Source organism: Pinus tabuliformis, chromosome X, assembly GCF_031772625.1.
Source record: "Pinus tabuliformis cultivar Carrire ecotype Pingquan chromosome X, CPIR1, whole genome shotgun sequence".
In the NCBI taxonomy this organism is placed as follows: domain Eukaryota; kingdom Viridiplantae; phylum Streptophyta; class Pinopsida; order Pinales; family Pinaceae; genus Pinus; species Pinus tabuliformis.
The window spans coordinates 28,818,723-28,835,989 of record NC_142308.1 but is presented as its reverse complement, the minus strand read 5'-3'; the positions used below and the strand labels follow the sequence as shown (position 1 = coordinate 28,835,989).

At 39.1% G+C, this 17,267-nt stretch overlaps 1 protein-coding gene across 4 annotated transcripts in view; it reads right to left on the bottom strand.

Moving 5' to 3' along the window:
- Positions 1 to 2,832: 2,832 nt before the first annotated feature.
- Positions 2,833 to 17,267, bottom strand: part of LOC149138160 (homogentisate phytyltransferase 1, chloroplastic-like) — a 280,302-nt gene continuing 265,867 nt past the window's right edge. For all 4 annotated transcript variants that reach the window (XM_089448001.1, XM_089448000.1, XM_089447999.1 and 1 more), the window contains 4 exons: positions 3,940 to 4,011; positions 3,729 to 3,824; positions 3,356 to 3,460; positions 2,833 to 3,247 (listed from right to left, as the gene is read on the bottom strand). In XM_089448001.1, the coding sequence (XP_089304127.1) occupies positions 3,206 to 3,247; positions 3,356 to 3,460; positions 3,729 to 3,824; positions 3,940 to 4,011 (315 nt within the window). In that variant the 3' untranslated portion in view covers positions 2,833 to 3,205. The remainder of the gene's footprint in view (positions 3,248 to 3,355; positions 3,461 to 3,728; positions 3,825 to 3,939; positions 4,012 to 17,267) is intronic.

The following is a 17,267-nucleotide window of genomic DNA, read 5'->3' as shown; positions in this document are numbered from 1 at the left end:
TGAAGTGTTCTCCTTCCTTAAGGAGTGATTGTATAGTGTTGCCCTACCTTTAAGGGTTTTGATCAATAAAGAAGCATTTATATCTATTTCTATCTTGTTATTTCTGGGTATATTTGTATTCTCGTATATTTCTAGGTCAAATCTATTACAAGCAACCTGCTGCAAAACCCTTATGCACTAGACCAAAAATCTGCTCAGCGAAATATTCTAATTTGTTCACCTTTGCCTGCGTTGCACTCGCATCTTTTCTCTCTGTACCTGTGCACCTCACGATTGTACAGAGAAATCTCGTGCAACTCTTGCGGCTGTGCTGGGTGATCTCGCGTGAATCTCACAGCTGTACTAGTTGAACTATGCGGCCCTCTGAAAAAAAATCATTTTGCAACTCCCTTTGAGCCGTGAATTTTTTCCTTCACCTCTAAGCTTATGATCCATCAACTATTCTCTGATATCATGTGCAAATTCCTTGAAATGCAACAACTGAAATTAATTCTCCTAACTGATTAACAATTTATTAATTGTTTGATTAATATCGAATTAATCATATTGTAATTTCTTCACCAAATAAAATAAATACTACAAACTAAGAAATGCTAGCACACAAAAAATTTTGACAACGTTATTTTTGGACAAAAGTCCCCGGAAAAACCCAATGTAGAAAAATCGGTGCAGCAGCTAAGGGTTTATATTTTATTATATGCAGTAGAAAATCTAAGTACAATCTGGATGCTGAAAATTGGCAAATCTATAAAGAAAATACCTGAAAAAATATTGTGAATAATTTTTTCTCGCCCCACGAACAATCCAGCATTGAAACTGGCCTCAGAAACTCCTCTATGAATTGCCCTACATCACCCTCTCTGCAAGCTCTACGTGGCTATCTCTGCCTCCCTGCAAATGACTCCCTGGAACTAGAAATCCTTCCTCTGGATACTGTTGAACTCTCCTACCACCTGCAACTCATCCACTGGCTCGATCTCCACTACTGAATCACTCCTGCTACTGATAATTCGAACTGCCTATGGCAACTGAGTATGTGCACTGGTGTGTTTCTCCATCTACCTATTGACCTCTTCTTATAATCCCCAGTTGGGATTCCAACGACCAAGATTAAAACTGAATCGATCGTTGAGATCATCTCCAAGTCGATCTGTGTGAGTTTCTAGAGAATTCTCGCATTTCTCAATTAATTACTACTAATTAACCATTTTTCTTAAGTTAGACTTAGAAAATTTTTAATGATGATTAATTAAATCTAATTGAACTATCTCTAGGTAAAATTTCCAAAAACGATTTCTAAGTTTTGGAGAACTCGTGTGTTTTAGCCTCTCCACAAAGTCTCGAGACTAGAACACCATCTAATGCTACAAAACTAACACCAATGGCACACTTCTTTGGTGTTACAACCTAAGTTGATTTGCAGTGCCATTAAGTCACTTTACAGTGGTACTTTGGACTGGTTTGATCTTTTCATGGTTCTCTTTTTTTTCTACCAACTCTGAGACGTAGATTCATTTTGTATCTTCTTGTTGCTGTGATCTTGATTCTGCATGGATACAATGTGTATTTTTTTATAACCATTTATCGAGATTGTGCAATCTTAACAATTGATAGCTATGATTCTATCAATTCTTCTAAATTTTTAGCTGAATTTTAGACAAAAATGACCAGAAAAAGCCCAAATCATGATTTGGACTACATGAATAAAAACCACTAGCATTGTTATTTACTGATATGAATATCAGTGGAAAGGTAATGGGTATGTTAACCTACAATGAAATGTGATGCTTAAAAGATTGTCATATTATATCTGAAGCGTGTGATGCTTAAAAGATTGTCATATTATATCTGAAGCGTGTAAGTTTCAGACATCTATGAAAATTTAAACCTGTATTCTCACATTCAAAAATAACATTTACAAAAATGTTGTGTAATGTTCTCTATTATTTAGCTAACTGCAATGTCTGTGATAATTAGCCATACTTTTGTCTGATTGAAGAAATAAATGAGGATATATACTAAGTAGGTGTATTTAATCACTAACTTTTTCTTCTAGATAGAGCATGTCTGCCCAAACAAATATATTAACAACTGAAATATTAATATTTGAAACAAGGCCGAAAAACCCAGCTCAACTAAGTATTGGGCAAGGTTGCAAACCAAGAGTTAACTTAGAATGGGAAAAAACTCAATAGCTAAAATCATTGAAAAGGATATATTTTCATTTCCTTTTTGGATTTACAGATTTATATTTGATGCCAAACAAGTTCTTTCATTGACCCGGAAGTTGGACTCCGAGGTAATGAATAACACAAAAATTACTTGCAGGTCTTAGATTTATATTTTATGCTAATAACAACTTCTCCCATTGACATGGGTAATGAATAACACAAAAAGTACTTGCTGGTCTTGGATTTTATTTGATGCCAATAAATTGGACTCTGGGGCAATGAATAACCCAAGAATTACTTGCAGGTCTAACTTGCTGCTGATGAGTTTAATTCATCAACAGAGTTTGATTCGAGACTAAGTAGACTTAATCCCACTTAATTCCACAATTGAGTGGCAGGTAAAATTTGATTAGAATACTCAAATTTAGTAATTTTAATTAGCATTTTCAATGAAATAACATAGTCTAAGGAACTCTGCTTCTAGCAAAGTCCTATTTTTCTGAACCTACTAGTACTTTCCTTAATGAGCCATCCCTTTAGCAAAAAAAGTATACTTTATTAAATTAACAGTTAAGATTTAAGAATCAATATTTTTCCCAAATAAACCAAAATAAAGTTAACCACATTTCGGAAAAGGAAACCTGTTTATTCCTCACTCACAAACAATACCTGAAGGGACCGATCTATTGAAAAAGATGTACTGAAACAACCAGGATGACCAATATGTATTGAAACAATGACCAATAGTAAAAACTCTGGGCATTCACGTATAGTGAGCCAAGTAAATGACCTTCTATAATGTTGGTGACTGGTTTTTCAAGAGTAGCCATCAACCAAAATCTCTTATTAACTCTGCCAAACACAGGCCATCAACCACAATGAAAACATCCTATATTTCCGCTCCAGATCTTCTTAGGAGACTTCAGAGCAAAGCAGACCAGAGTGGGCATTTTATAGTTGCAAGTCAATAAATGCCCCAATGTTTAGGAAGATTACAAATATAAAATAAGTAAATTACAGAGAATCAATTTCCATCATCTCATAAATGGAATAAGTAAATATTCTGCATAAAAAAGCTGCAACAAAGAACAAAAATGCAAGTCAGCTTCTACTTCGGATTAAGTTGGGAAAGGTGTTGGACAATAGAATAATGTATTTGAGTAGGAGTGCTTCATAAAGCGTACCTTCCATATAAACATGTAAAAAGAGGTAATTGCCACTTTGCTCTTGAGGTCTATAGCTTGCGCTTTGCGCCAAAGAACAGTAGCTAGCACAGCATGTCCGGACACCTGAGACACAAAACACTCACCTCTGGTTTAAGTTAATTGCACTGAAAAGGGCAAGGTGCCTAGGTGGCAAAGATGTAACGCCCCTACCCATATAAAAAATGGCTTAAAAAAGGCTAATTTTATATGCATAAATACATCTTAACCCTGATCTATTACGCATCAAGTGGTTCAGATTGATTTTTTCATACCTTGATAGATTCCCGGTTAAAATATATCTATGCTAGTTAATAGTACATAAAAATGCTGCGTTCTGAGACACAAAACCCACCATTGCAATTTTGTTCCACATGAATGAAGAGACAGCTCCCATAATCATAGCAACAGTGTATGCAGCCAGTAGTAAATATATACAGAGCCAAAACACCTGCTCCAACAATCAAAACATATAAGCCGTTGTGAGCCACAAAAGAGATGATGGTCCTAAACTTGTCAACATCCCATAACATTTGTTAGGTAACCGATTAACAAAATTTACAGACCCGCTTTTGACCCAGACGGACAGTGAAAGATTGAATGCCAAAGATTCTGTCTCCATCCACATCTGGTATATCCTGATCAAGTCAAAATATCAGAACTTTAGTGCAGAAACTTGGAAGTCAGGGGAGTTTTTTAACATGCATATATCATTGCTGTATTTCATTTCATTATTTGCTAGAGAAATGAAATGAAATTATATTAATACCCAAGAGTAACCAGAATAACTTACTAACTAATAGGACTAAGAAAGACTAGGAAAAAGAACATTTACAACAACACTTGAGGAGTGTTGTTGAGCATGTCCTAAGCCATCTAAAATCTTAAGTCAAGTAAAAAAGAATGATTAGACAATAGAGCAGTAAAAGGATGGGAAAGCAAAAGGATAGCCTACAACGTTAAAGAGATAATACTCTAAAAGACAAAACCATCTCAGCGAGAGAGCTGGACCATGATAGGTTTTCCAGAAAGGAGCCAAGGCTATATAAATTGTCCTTCTTGGAATTTACTGTTATTCTAACTTTTCTTGAAAGGCATTGCATGTTTTAAACCTAGGTATCATGGAGACCATCGGGCCCTTCAAAAACAGACATCTCCAATAGCACACCACTAAGTCCCATTTTTCCTCAATTGCGTAATCTCGGTTTAGAAATCTCCACAGACCAAAAGCAATGAGAGCACCACAACTAAGGCAAGTTTTTTCTTTTTGAGTACAGGTTTTGCAAGGAATCTGTAACAACTATTCAAGTTGTTGCGGGCTCTTGCAGCCAATGGAGAAGCTAGGGTAACAAAAACTTCAAAATGGACCAAATCATTTTTTCCTAAAATCATAGAAAAATAAATTCTAATAAGAAAACCGAAAACAGGCAACAAATAACTTTAAAAGCCAAATCTAAAGCCAGCCCACTGGAGTGTAGTCTAGTGGCAAGCAGCAAGCTGATCAGGCTTGCACTAAACATGGAGAGCTGCATTTAAAACCCCTGAGTAGGTGTGGACAAAGTCAGGTGCAAGTCTTGGGTGACTTTGACAGCATAGGTCCACCCCTCATAGCAGTGCAGCTTATCTAAAGAGATTCTATAATATTATCTGAACCAAAAAAAAAAAAAAACTAAAGCCTATTACAGTATATATTGAAAAATACATTATAAATAAAGTCAATCAAAATACAAGAATGAATGAGGACAATTACCACAAAATCTAGCACCATAATGCAATGCCTGACAAAGCACTCTAGGATAAGGGAAACAATGAGATCAGCCACCATGTCATCTTGGTAATTGTTCCCCTGTTGTTTTGTAGATAGATACTATCCCCACAAGGAAGGTTTCCCCAATAGATCTCAGAGATTAAATAACCCAAGAATTCCTAGGCTAAATACCCTTTGAGGGTTCCACTAAATAAATCACCCAAGAATAATCTTCAATAAAGAAACGCTCCAGGTGAGATAGGTAACGAATTCAAAGGACCTATGGCTAAATCTAGAGGGCTTCAATAGTCCAAGAGGGTCTCCAATAGATCCCAAACACATGCTACCTTTAAATTATCAAATTGCTGTTATAAATTAAAGTTCTAAAACAATACAATTTACCTCATGCAAAATTTATGACATCAATTATAAAACAGTCTGTTACCCACCACTTTGTGGGTGATATCCCCAAGAGAATTTTTTTTCTCCATGTTGAGCCTCAGCCAGCAGCCAACAGCCCCTTGATGCCTCCTACTAGCTCATTGTGCCATTTCTCTGCCACCTGAGCCAGCCATGTGGTCCCTCACCCACCTGTATTGATCATATGTTTGAAGGTGGGCCTCCCGAAGCTAAAGGTATGTCTTTCATTTGGTAATTGAGTATTGGGTTTACTTATCATGGATACTTATCGGTATGGATTGATGGGGGGATTTGGCAGAAAGAGTGGGCTTAGTTTGTACTCTTGTCTCCTTGATCTCTTTTGGTTGTTACCCTTGGATGTTAGTCCCGCGGGATCTCCTTTATTGACCATTTGGTTCTAGGGTGGTACTACTTTGTAAGCCCTGAAAACCTGACTTTGGGTGCATGGTCCCGCTCCTTTACCCACATATATTACTCGCTTTCCACTCACTAGACCCCATTCATCATTTCTCCCACCTGGGTCCACATAGGGCTAGCCTCCCTACCCCCTTGCCCCCCCACCTTGGGTCACGCCTAGAATGATGCCCCGGACGTTGAAGCAATTATAAAAAGAAGAAAAAGCATAATTGACCACATTTAACAGGGAATTGTACCACAAAATGCAAAAGATGGCCGGGACAAAAATAATTAGCACATGGGCAAAAGCCCATGCATGAGCTCTACCCCCATCCATGGCCATCACCCTGGTTCCATAGGCCCTAGATGAGCCTCCTTTATCATTCAAGAACCCATGATATCCGCCCTACCTAAAACGGGTAACCACTACTATATCTTACACATCATGCTCTTGTCCTTTGAGCCCGAGCAGTTTATCAAAGAAAATTCATAAAAGGTAAAAAGACATATAAAGAAGGGTGGAAAAATGAAGGTCAAGGCACTTCATGTACCACGACTGCTCCCTCCTATACATTACATACCCAGTGTGGGCTTCCCCTTATCTAGCTACCTCTATGCACCAATATGTGGCCCAGGATTGCCCCTCTCATTCCCTACTCCATTCCACTTATTTATCACTTGCCACCCCCATTAGAGGGATGTACCTTGGACATACTATCCCCTTTAAGGGCTGAAACCATCTAATAAGGTACTTGGTTAACCCCTTTGGAGCTGGGAGACACTAGCACATGCCAAAGCCCACTATGGAATGGCATGCCATTATGAAGTGCCCACTTTGTTATCCATGATTTGTAAGCTCTTTTACCCGATTATTCTAATGGCTGGTTGTACTGGAAAACTAGGGGACACATTGGATCTTATGCAGGATTACAGGTGGTTTCCATTTGGGTTTGGTTTCCCTATATGGGATCCTAACCCCCAGAGGTCTACATTGGCACATGTAGGGTGTGCATAGAGAGCCATGGGCCTCCACAACAACAGACAACACTCCACAGATCTTCATGGATGCTCAAAGACTACTAGCGATCCACTTTTGGGTGATATGCTTGGTACACTATGCCCAGCAGGCCCCCACAGGATCCCCAAACTCTTGGCAAGTGTTCCAGCACTTGTACGATGTCATGGCAGCATTCATTCCACCACTTGGACCCTTGCAGAGGATCTACAGGCATCTCTAATTCATCTAGTAACCCATGGGGTCATCTATGTGCCCTCATACCCACTGGGAGCACCACAAGTCTACTACTTGGAGAACAAGGGGCCACCCCCTTGTCCATCATATTCCGAGGAATTTATTCCTCAATATGGCACTTCAGGATATTATTGAGCCTTGGAGGGCCCTACGACATACACATATTATTATTTGGCCCCTTGTGAGGCTTATTTTTACATTTGTAACCTAGTTTGGTGGGCTTGTTACCAATAGGGGTCTTATTTGCACATTATTTTCTCATTAAGGGCTAATGTAGGTCCATAGGCTAATTCGAACTCCTTAGGAGGCTATATATTGATGTTAGATACATTCATTTGTATCATCACTTGACTTGGGATCTCTCTAATCATAGAGAATTTTCGCACTTTTTCCTTGGTGGATATTTTTGGAGATGGATGAATTTTGATGTATGGATTTGGGTTATTTCTCTTGTCTTGGAGCTTTATTGAGCAAACGAAATGCTGGTTGGATATACTCTATAACATTGTAAGTAAATTTTGATGTTATTATTCTTGTTGCTTCATACTGCTAAAATTAGGGCTAGTTGCTGCATTATCGAAATGTAGAATTGAGCATGTTTTAGCTAATTTAATGTATGGGCCAATGTTATATAAATGAAATGTCCTAGAGACTTATTTATCTAGATAAGCTTGCATCATTTTCTTTGAAGTATAAATGCTTGAAGGTCACTTTTCTTTTCTTTCTCTCAACATTGGACGAAGTTGACTTTCTGGGCCTCCTTGATCAAGAAACCAAGTTCTTACTCATCATTATCCTTGACTCCATATCCCCAAGTGAACTAGGCACTGATCCCTCAAAAAGGGTGATCATTTCAACCCTCTTTTAACCATTTTCCCCTTTTCCCCAAGTCTAGCCCCATTAGGTCACCTAGGGCATCAATTTCCCGGGAATTGACCCAAGGAAAAAATTCAATCTCCTATAGGCTACTGCACTAGTGGGTCCCCTCCCTCTCCTCCAAATTTGAGGCAATTCTAACAGTGGAATCTTCGGGAATCTCAAGCCCTAGCTCTAGGATCGAATTGTGCCTAGGCATCCCCAAGGCTAGACCTCAATAGGATCAATTCAACCTTTTGAAGAAAGTATTCTTGTTTGGTCCTTTCCCCTCACCTTGTCCAGGATAGGAACATCATTGGTTGCTACATTCCATCCTCAAACCTAGACTGGGTCTACTCAGCCCCGTGTGGTCCCACTTCTCAATAAAGACTATTTGTCAAGGACCATTTGGGAATCCAAGTTTCCCAAGGATTTTATGGATTGAGAAACTTGTTCATAAGCCTATCCTTTCTCTGTCAATCCTCCAATCCTCACCCCTTAGCCCTGGTGGACCAAGTCCCTTGCTTAAAGAGCAAGCAAGCTCCATTCTTCACTCCGTCCTTGGGAAAGGGTTTTCAGGGTCACTTCTCACCTATCCATTAACATATACTTTGCAAGTGAACCCCTACACTACCGGGACTCCTCCCATCGGTGAAAGTCCGTAAAGAGCAGGGAGACTTAGCTGTGGTGACAGTGGGCTAAACCTCCACAGTTGCCCTTAACCTAGCATTTGCCCTCTTAGGAAACCCTTTAGGTCCCCTGCTAGTTTGAGTAGTAACATTTCTGGCGCTGTTGTCGAGGACACGAAGCGTGTGTTTTGTTCCCCATACGACATATTGACATATCCTTATTGGCGACTCCACTGGAAGAACAAAGCCATAGTTCTTCATTGAGCATTAAAGTTAATGCTTGTAGGGTGAAGCAAGCATCTATCAAGGCACCTCAATTCACCCTGGTGACTCCATTATAATATTAATATGAAAAATCGTAGAAGATGGAGATTTCTCTCGATCCTATATTTGAAAAGCTCAATAAACAAGAGATTCAAGAGTTGCAAAGGAAAGTGGTGGAATATGCAGAATCCTTTCAAGATATGTTGGAGAGCTTGGATATGGAATTCATGCTCAAGTTTTATAGGTGCAAGAAGTACAGCTTGACATAATAAGGCATGCTTATGAAGAGGATCCTAGTCGTCACCGTGACCTTGCTCACATAACCTGTGTTGTGAATATTTTGGATAACCTCATTAATAACAACAATAATACCTCCTCTAAGGATGACGAAGAGTTGGACCTCGCAAGCTTCCAAATCACGCAAGAAAGAATGGATGAATATAATAGGTCATGCAAGGAGGTAGTAAGGGAATATAATTCTAATGAAGTTTTCTCCTGCTTATATGATGAAGAAGTGAAGCTTCATAAGATGAAATGTGAATATAAAGAGAACCCTACTAATGCTCTCCTCCTAGAAGCATACTACCAGAATCATGTAACAAATACCTTAGCCATTGTTCTTCAAGAGAAGAGAGAAGAAGAGAGGTCCCGCTTGTCAACCAACCAAGATGAAGATGACCTCAAGGACCTCGGTGATGAGCAAGAAGATGAGTCCTCGTGGGGACTACAAGATGGGTAGGATGATTTTGAGGACACCTGTGTTGGGAAGGATGAATTTATTGAGACCAGCCTTACCTTTCTCAAGGATATTGCTCCCAATGAATCCTCTTTTGAAAACCTTGAGAGAGATGACCCCATTAGCCCCTTGAAAGATGACATTGAAGATTATTTCCACATTGAAAGGGAGAATTGGGAAATTGTTGGTTCTCATTCTGATTATGCTCCCATTTATGACACCGACAAGGAGGATGAGGATGAGATTGGCGCTCCCTTCCCTCAGGCACTATTTATGATGACATACCCATTGATACCCTTGGGAAAGATAATTGTTACTTTCCCTTGCATAAAGAAGGACAACCTTTGATAGAAGTGATTGACTCTCCTTTTAATGAAAGCCCAATCTTTGACTCTCCTTTTGATGAAGGCCCAATCTTTAATATTTATAATGAGGAAAGCAACGAGGCTCTTACCAACCCACCTTATGATTATGTATTCAAATCACTTGAGCTTTTAGGTTGTTGGGAAGGAAAGCCCGTTGAATATGACACTTCACCCTCCCCTTTGCCTTTCCCTCTTGTTCATCACCTTGAGTCTCTCTCAAGTACATCCGTCATCCCTTTTGGTATCACCTCGAGTGACCATGCCCCTTTTCCCTTTTCTGAATATGGTATCAAGGAGGAACCCTTCATTGAATATACCTTATCCCCTTTGACCCATCCTCACGATTATGATCACTCCGCGTCCTCCCCTGCCTGCTGTGACCATCACATTGAGAGACCTATTTGTTGCATTCCTTCTTTCTCTCACCCTTCGTTCCCCTCTCATCACAACCATGTGACATCCTCAAAGCCTGATATTGGAAGCAGTGATTGTGATGAGGAGTTCTCGAGAGTAATCATTCATTCCTCCATTTTGTACCTAGAAGGGGAGCCCTGGACCTCTAGAATGACCATTTTTCTTTCTCATAGGACCTCCCTCTACCTCGAATGGAGATCATTTTTTCCCGCCTCCCACCCCCCTCATCCGCCATGTGACTATGTCCACACTCGATTTGGGGGTTGCTACATAAGTAATCATATTGGCAGGCATATCTATATTGATGTAATGATATGTTGGTTGCACTGGCTTTATGATTACACTTAGTATTAACATCACCATATGCATGTTAGGGTAGGATGCATTGCATAATGATTTCCGTATTAGAACTAACTGCATATGATGTTTCTCATGATAGATTAGATTGCATGTATATAAAAAAAAGGAGAAAAAATATGCATATTTTATTGGTGTGTGGGCTAACATTAAGCATGGGTGATCATCAGACACCATGAAAAACATGTTGCCCCATGGCTTTGTTCTTTGACATGTTCAGATAACAGGTCTACGATGACCAAGAGATTGTTGGAATTCTCATGACCTCCCATTCGAGCAGCCTCGTCCACTTCTTCGAGAGATCACATCCCAGTTGGAGCTAGATGTTACCCACCACTTTGCTGGTGATATCCCCAAGAGAAATGTTTTCTCCATGATGAGCCTCAACCGGCAGCCAACAGCCCCTTGATGCCTCTGTTATGTAAAAAATTAGTTAATTTTAGGTTTATTGTTTAATTTAGGTTTAGTTAGACGAAAGGGCACGATCATAAGATCATGCCCTTTCCCAAAGGGTGCCCATGGCGGTATATAAGCCAGGCAACCCATTGTAAACATTCATCATCGGTATTTCATCATTTTAATAAAGTATTTATTCATATATATTCTGCGTATCATAAGTTTTTCCGCTTCAGCCTCCTACTAGCTCATTGTGCCATTTCTCTGCCACCTGAGCCAGCCATGTGGTCCCTCACCCCCCTATATTGATCGTATGTTTGAAGGTGGGCCTCCCGAAGCTAAAGGTATGTCCTGTCATTTGGTAATTGAGTATTGGGTTTACTTATCATGGATACTTATGGGTATGGATTGACGGGGGGATTTGGCGGAAAGAGTGGGCTTAGTTTGTACTCTTGTCTCTTTGACCTCTTTTGGTTGTTACCCTTGGATCTTAGTCCCGCGGATCTCCTTTATTGACCATTTGGTTCTAGGGTGGTACTACTTGGGAAACCTCGACTTTGGGTGCGTGGTCCCGCTCCTTTACCCACATATATTACTACCTTTCCACTCACTAGACCCCATTTATCATTTCTCCCACCCGGGTCCACATAGGGCTAGCCTCCATATCCCCCTGCCCCCCCACCTTGGGTCAAGCCTAAAATGATGCCCCGGAGGTTGAAGCAATTAAAAAAAGAAGAAAAAGCATAATTGGCCACATTTAATAGGAAATTGTACCACAAAATGCAAAATATGGTCGGGAGAAAAATAATTACCACATGGGCAAAAGCCCATGCTTGAGCTCTACCCCCATCCATGGCCATCACCCTAGTTCCATAAGCCGTAGATGAGCCTCCTTTATCATTCAAGAACCCATGATTGTCCCAACCCCTGGAGGGAAATGAACCGCGCTACCTAAAAGGGGTAACCACTGCAATATCTTACACATCATGCTCTTGTCCTTTGAGCCCCGAGCAGTTAATCAAAGAAAATTCATAAAAGGTAAAAAGACATATAAAGAAAGGTGGAAAAATCAAGGTCGGGGCACCTCATGTACCATGACTGCTCCCTCCTATACATTACAGACCCAGGTGTGGGCTCCACTTATCTAGCTACCCTATGCCCCAATATGTGGCCCAGGATTGCCCCTCTCATTCCCTACTACATTCCACTTATTTATCACTTGCCACCCGCATTAGAGAGATGTACCTTGGACATACTATCCCTTTTAAGGGTTGAAACCACCTAATAAGGTACTTGGTTAACCCCCTTTGGAGTTGGGCGACACTAGCACATGCCAAAGCCCACTACGGAAGGGCGTGCCATTATGAAGTGTCCACTTTGTTATCCATGATTTGTAAGCTCTTTTACCCGATTATTCTAATGATTGGTTGTACTGGAAGCAATGTTACCAGACACGGAATCGGCAATAAATCGGCGAGGCAAAAGAGCGAAAGTTTTAATCGGATCGGGAAAAAATCGGGAAAAAATCGGCAAATTCATTAAATAAAAATATACACATATATTGAATTAAAAAAACCATTTTTCATTAATATTGGGTAAAGGTATGTCCAAACAATGCATAATAGTAAAATCTACACAATCTTAATGAGACACAAAAAAATCTCGATGAAACACAAAAAAAAAATGCTCAAAATGATATAATCTAGAAATTTCTCCATTATTCTAACAACAATTATATATAAATGATAATTACCAAAAATTATACATAACTTAGAATGTTAAGGCTTATCCACCTCTTTTTTATAAATATTACAGATTAAGCTATCTTTTAGTACTCAAATAAAACTTAAAACTATTTTAAATTGGTTCAAAATATATTTAATAAGAATGAAAATATTTAAATGTTATAAATTTTTTTAAATAATAGTAATAAGTCAATATACATTGTAAACAATGATCAATAATAATTAAATTTTCATAAATTTATAACCCATCATAACTTTTATTAAATTTTACCATTATTAAAAAAATAAATTATTAATAAAAATATCTGATTTTTATTATTGTTGTTTTTGGAGATGGCCAATATGTATTGCGGAGGATTTATTTTACACTCACACCAACGACATAGTGAGGATCTCAAGAAAAAACACTACTATAATTATGGACTATAAAAGCCTACATTTTTTATATTTAATTTTAATTAAATATTTTGTAAATTTCCACTATATAATTCCCAATATTTTATTAAAAATATTTTCAATCTTTAAAGTTACAAATATTTTCAATCTTTCAAGTTAAAAATATAATCGATAATTTCTATTATAAATAAATCACTTTTATGAAATAATATTATATGATCAAACCTAAGATAATAGTTTAGTTTATATTATAAAATATGTGTGTAGAGAGTGAGCGTCCGCTAATGATCGAATCCTTACAACAGCTATGGGTGACGCCAAAAAGAAACGCATTGTCGAAATCTCTCCATTTCACAGCATCCTTGCGTATGTTGTTTTCAAGCAACCCAAGTTCAAGCCCAATGACTAAAACTTTCGCAAGGGTTTTCCGGGAATCTTGTCAACGGATGGCCTTCAATTTCTGAAATCAAATGCCTGATCTTCCTTTCGGTTTGAAAACCAGAAAATTTAACGTGGGATTTGGGCATTGAGCACCGTTGCACCATTTTTGATGCTTGAAGAAGAAGACGGTCCATCTCTTTCAGCCATCCGTTGACAGCTGAAGCCTTATCTTCATTGTTTGGTTTGAATGCCACGCGATTTTGCTGGATGTGCATAATGGTCAGCTCGATGCTCATTACCAGTTCTTTCAAATCTGCGAACTCATTCTTGCAGCGATGGGCGATGTGGATGTGCTGAATTATGTGATGGATTGTCCTGTGTATGCCCATGCAAAGAAATCCGCAGATGAAACCTCGATCAGACTCCTTATTTTCCATAATTCCTCTCCACAGAAATGAAACAGGAATCGGCGCGCGATTTGACTCCGGAAGATTCGACTCTACTCGTTTCGTGGCCGAGCCGATTAGGAATCACGATTAATCGGCAGAATCGCCGATTCCTGTTTCACTGACTGGAAGCCCTAGGGGATGCATTGGATCTTATGCAGGATTACAGGTGGTTTCCATTTGGGTTTGGTTTCCCTATATGGGATCCTAACCCCCAGAGGTCTACATTGACACATGTAGGGTGTGCATAGAGATCCATGGGCCTCCACAGCAACAGAAATCACTCCACGGATCTTCATGGATGCTCAAAGACTACTAGCGATCCACTTTTGGGATGATGGTGATATGCTTGGTACACTATGCCCAGCAAGCCCCCGCAGGATCCCCACACTCTTGGCAAGTGTTCTAGCACTTGTACGATGTCATGGAAGCATTCATTCCACCAATTGGACCCTTGTAGAGGATCTACAAGCATCTTCAATTCATCTAGTGACCCATGGGGTCATCTATGTGCCCTCATACCCACTGGGAGCACCACAAGTCTACTACTTGGAGAACAAGGGGCTACCCCCTTGTCCATCATATTCCGAGGAATTTATTCCTCAATATGGCACTTCAGGATATTATTGAGCCTTTGGAGGGCCCTACGACATACACATATTATTATTTGGCCCCTTGTGAGGCTTAGTTTTACAATTGTAAGTTAGCTTGGTGGGCTTGTCACCATTAGGGGTCTTATTTGCACATTATTTTATCATTAGGGGCTAATGTAGGCCCATAGGCTAATTTGAAGGTTATATATTGATGTTAGATACACTCATTTGTATCATCACTAGACTTGGGATCTCTTTAATCATAGAGAATTCTCGCACTTCTTCCTTGGTGGATATTTTTGGAGATGGATGAATTTTGATGTATGGATTTGGCTTATTTCTCTTGTCTTGGAGCTTTACTGAGCGAACGAAATGCTGGTTGGATATGCTCTATAACATTGTAAGTAAATTTTGATGCTATTATCCTTGTCGTTGCACACTGCTAAAATTAGGGCTAGTTGTTGCATTATCGAAATGTGGAATTGAGCATGTTTTAGCTAATTTAATGTATGGGCCAATGTTATACGAATGAAATGTACTAGAGATTTATTTATCTAGAGAGGGTTGCATCATTTGCTTTGATGTATAAATGCTTGAATGTCACTTTTCTTTTCTTTCTCTCAACATTGGACGAAGTTGACTTGCTGGGCCTCCTTGATCAAGAAACCAAGTTCTTACTCATCATTATCCTTGACTCCATATCCCCAAGTGAACTAGGCACTCCCTCAAAAAGGGTAATCATTTCAACCCTCTTTTAACCATTTTCCCCTTTTTCCCCAAGTCTAGCCTCATTAGGTCACCTAAGGCATCAATTTCCCAGGAATTGACCTAAGGAAAAAATGTGATCTCCTATAGGCTACTGCGTTGGTGGGTCCCCTCCCTCTCCTCCAAGTTTGAGGCAATTCTAAAGGTGGAATCTTCGGGAATCTCAAGCCCTAGCTCTAGGATCGAATTGTGACTAGAGATCCCCAAGGTTAGACCTCAATAGGATCAATTCAACCTTTTGAAGAAAGTATTTTTGTTTGGTCCTTTCCCCTCACCTCGTCCAAGATAGGAACATCATTGGTTGCTACAATCCATCCCCGAACCTAGGCTGGGTCCACTCAGCCCCATGTGGTCCCACTTCTCAATAAAGACTATTTGTCAAGGACCATTTGGGAATCCAAGTTTTCCAAGGATTTTAGGGATTGAGAAACGTGTTCATAAGCCTATACTTTCTCCCTCAATCCTCCAATCCTCGCCTCTTATCCCCGGTGGACCAAGTCCCTTGCTTAAAGAGCAAGCAAGCTCCATTCTTCACTCCATCCTTGGGAAACGTATTTCAAGGTCACTTCTCACCTATCCATTGACACATACTTTGCAAGTGAATCCCTACACTACCGGGACTCCTCCCATCAATGAAAGTCTGTAAAGAGAAGGGAGACTTAGTTGTGGTGACAGTGGGCTAAAGCCTCCACAGTTGCCCTCCTAGGAACCCCTTTAGGTCCCCTGCTGGTTTGAGTGGTAACACAGCCTATAAATAATGATAAACAATAAATAAGCAAACGTTATTGAATGAGTAAATAAGGAAATAGGTTGCAACAAATTTTCAATGGATGAAAATGCATAAAACAACTACAAAACGCTAGATGTCATCCCTAAAAAGATGGCTATAAAATGCATAAAAATGATATTCTACTTTTTCAATTTCTATGCTATGACTATGAGATCCAAGTTATTTGACGCTATTAAATGCAATTTTTTCCCTAAATTAATCCTAATTTACTTTAAAAAAATATTAAAAAAGTAGAATCTAGGGTTTAGATTTTTAATAAAGATTGAAACACTAAATTAGACTAGTGTCTTTCTCATTCCCTTGGCTAATCAAGTCAAAGAGCGAGATCCATGGCAGAAGACTTGACTAAAGCGAGTTAAAAGAGATAAAATATCTCTATCAAAACCCTAGCAACTTTCAATCAATTGAAGATTTGAGAACAAGGAGGTTATGCTAACATTCCTTGATGGAAACTAGGTGACAATCCTACAAGAGGAGATGTTAGAGCCAGAAAATATTCAATAAATTTAGATGAAAATTTCAGTTCAACCCAAATTCTACAGCAATTTCAAAATGGAAGAAGATGCTCACAATAAATTTGCACAAAATCACCATAGAATCACTTCATCAATCCAAAAGAAAAATCCCTCTAATCATAGTATCCCCTAAGACAATTTGCTACATTAATGATCCATTGCATCCAAGAGAAAAAGGAACTAGTGCCCACTCTCTCTCAAATGAGTAAATTGAGTGTGTGTGACAATCATCGTCTCCAAATCAACTTCCCTCTATTTATATGAGGGTAACCACGTTGATTTTGGAGCAAAATTAACTAAAATCCCTTAAAATAATAAATTATGTGATTACAAGTTAAGTAGATCACAAGCCGACCTAAAATATAGCTATCTCAATGATCAGACATAACAAAAAGCTTCATTTTAGCCAACACATGTGAGAAAAAGGTCCTC